We start from the raw sequence: 2,001 nt of genomic DNA, 5'->3' as shown, positions 1-2,001 counted from the left end.
TTGCTCGTATTTCGTATAGCAGACTATACTGTAGCATTCTTAACCAGTGTTTTTTCACTCACGACTTGCATGTTTTCATTTTTATTTAGAGGTTACTTTTTCTTTGATACCAGCATAAAAAAACCTATCTAATCTCTCGATTAAAAAAATTCAGAGTTTCATTTATATACTAAGTTATGACGTGTACTCTTTGAGATACTATTCTACATACGTGTCTTTGTTCATACACACATACATAAATGCACACAGTGAGTTATGCTCATGCCACTCTCTTGTTGTGAGAATTTATGTGTTTAACACAATTAATGTTGTAAGAAAATATGAGACACTTCTATGAAGAAGTCCTATTTGAAAAAGGTATTTAAACAGTTACGATTAAAATGCAACATACAATGTCTCTTGAACCACAACAGGTGCGCAAAATTTAATAAAAATACCTGAAACATCAAGAAAGTAGCAACCAGGAACATCATTGACATCAACCAGTTTTCCAAATATTACCGATGATGACTTAGATGATATCCTTAAAAAACTCTTTTCATTGCTCCCAATTTCATGAGTAACATAGTGATAGAATCACGCACAGAGATGGCTGAACTGTGAGTTAACTTCTACAATGATTATGAATCCTGCTTTTGTCGGTGATTGTATCTTGATCCATTGCAGATTTTTCTCCGTGGATCCAAAAGTTTTCAACATCTCAAGAATTCAGCACTACTTGTCAGTGTATGAAAACTACGAGCTGCTTGAATCATTAAAGCCAATGAGTCATGTTAGTGAAGCAATGCTTAATCAGCAGAATTTGCTGATCGATGCACTCCTCGACACCACAACATCAGTACTATCCACTGCGATGGATTTCCTAGCCAGCAAGGGTTTCTTCAGAAATAATATTAACGAATACAAAAAATGTTTGCACGAACTGTGGTTTGAATCCTACCTGGGATTAAATTTTCATGTAAAAGGCAGCTCGGGATTCGAGAAAGTCTTTACTAGTCAGGAAAATAATGCATCTTATAACTGGATCTATGCAGCTGACATGGAGAAAAAAAAGAGACTGCAGCTTCAAAACATGAGACGTATACAAGTTTTGGACGTTGGACACGTAGGTTATCCTAATATGTTTGATTTAGTCTCTTCTTTTTAACTGAATTTAATGTAAATATATATGTACAACAAATCTCCATGACCCTGTCGTATTGTTTAGTCATACCACAGCATTTTAATGTTTTGTCTAAAAAACGATACTAACTCGTACAAACGTGTTTTTTTTTTGTGTACAGAAACGGAAAATAGCACTCGCATACTTTAAAAAAGTTTTACTCAATGGAAAACAAGTAAAGAACAAACCTATCTTGTTTGGCGCTTCACCCGAGTTGGAGATGGCTTTACACACGGTCTGCTTTTACGCGAGATCCAATGCTGCGTACTCAGTCTGGCTGGAATACGTTAAATTAACGATTCGGGAGTCCGTGCGAAATTTTGGTGACAAACAGTACGTGGCTTTTGTCGATTTGAGTATTTTTGATGCAGATGCACAACAACACGAGTACCGATAGTTTATTCCAGAACGTATTTTATCTAAAAATGTGAGGATTTGACAAGTATTTGATTGTAAATGATAGAAAATAGAACACTTCAATCATTTATTATACTTTGAGCTAAAGTTAAAGCGTTATTTAGCAAAGATTATGAAATAAATGACGGTTGGAGTATTGTGGGACCCCTCAATGTTTTTTCTTAAAACACCCGCTTTTATTTTCCCTTATAAATTTGACTTTACTAATACACATATTTTAAACACATAGAGTAAACCACAAAAAAGACTGATCATCGAAGATATCTTCGATCTCAGACATATGTATGTATGAAAGTTTACTTTGACTTTTCAAAAGTTCAGTAACGATTTTCATAAATTTTTTGTATTGCACTTGATACATGATTATGTTCTACACCCTGACGAGGTCGTAACTTTCAACTGACGAAACGCTGCTAAAAATA

General features: G+C 34.5%; 1 protein-coding gene across 1 annotated transcript; it reads left to right on the top strand.

The window, feature by feature from the left end:
* The first annotated feature begins 588 nt into the window (after positions 1-588).
* Positions 589-1,559, top strand: LOC149373214 (endoribonuclease Arlr-like). The gene is made up of 3 exons (XM_089597770.1): positions 589-599; positions 667-1,105; positions 1,284-1,559. The coding sequence occupies exons 1-3, from the start codon at positions 589-591 to the stop codon at positions 1,557-1,559; spliced, it is 726 nt and encodes a 241-aa protein (XP_089453896.1).
* The last annotated feature ends 442 nt before the right edge of the window (positions 1,560-2,001 follow it).

The sequence above is a fragment of the Copidosoma floridanum genome, unplaced genomic scaffold (genome assembly GCF_036245765.1).
Source record: "Copidosoma floridanum isolate Cflo_tuat_1 unplaced genomic scaffold, Cflo_Japanese_pri ptg000035l, whole genome shotgun sequence".
NCBI lineage: Eukaryota > Metazoa > Arthropoda > Insecta > Hymenoptera > Encyrtidae > Copidosoma > Copidosoma floridanum.
The sequence above is the reverse complement of the archived record's forward strand: the minus strand, read 5'-3'. Positions and strand labels throughout refer to the sequence as shown.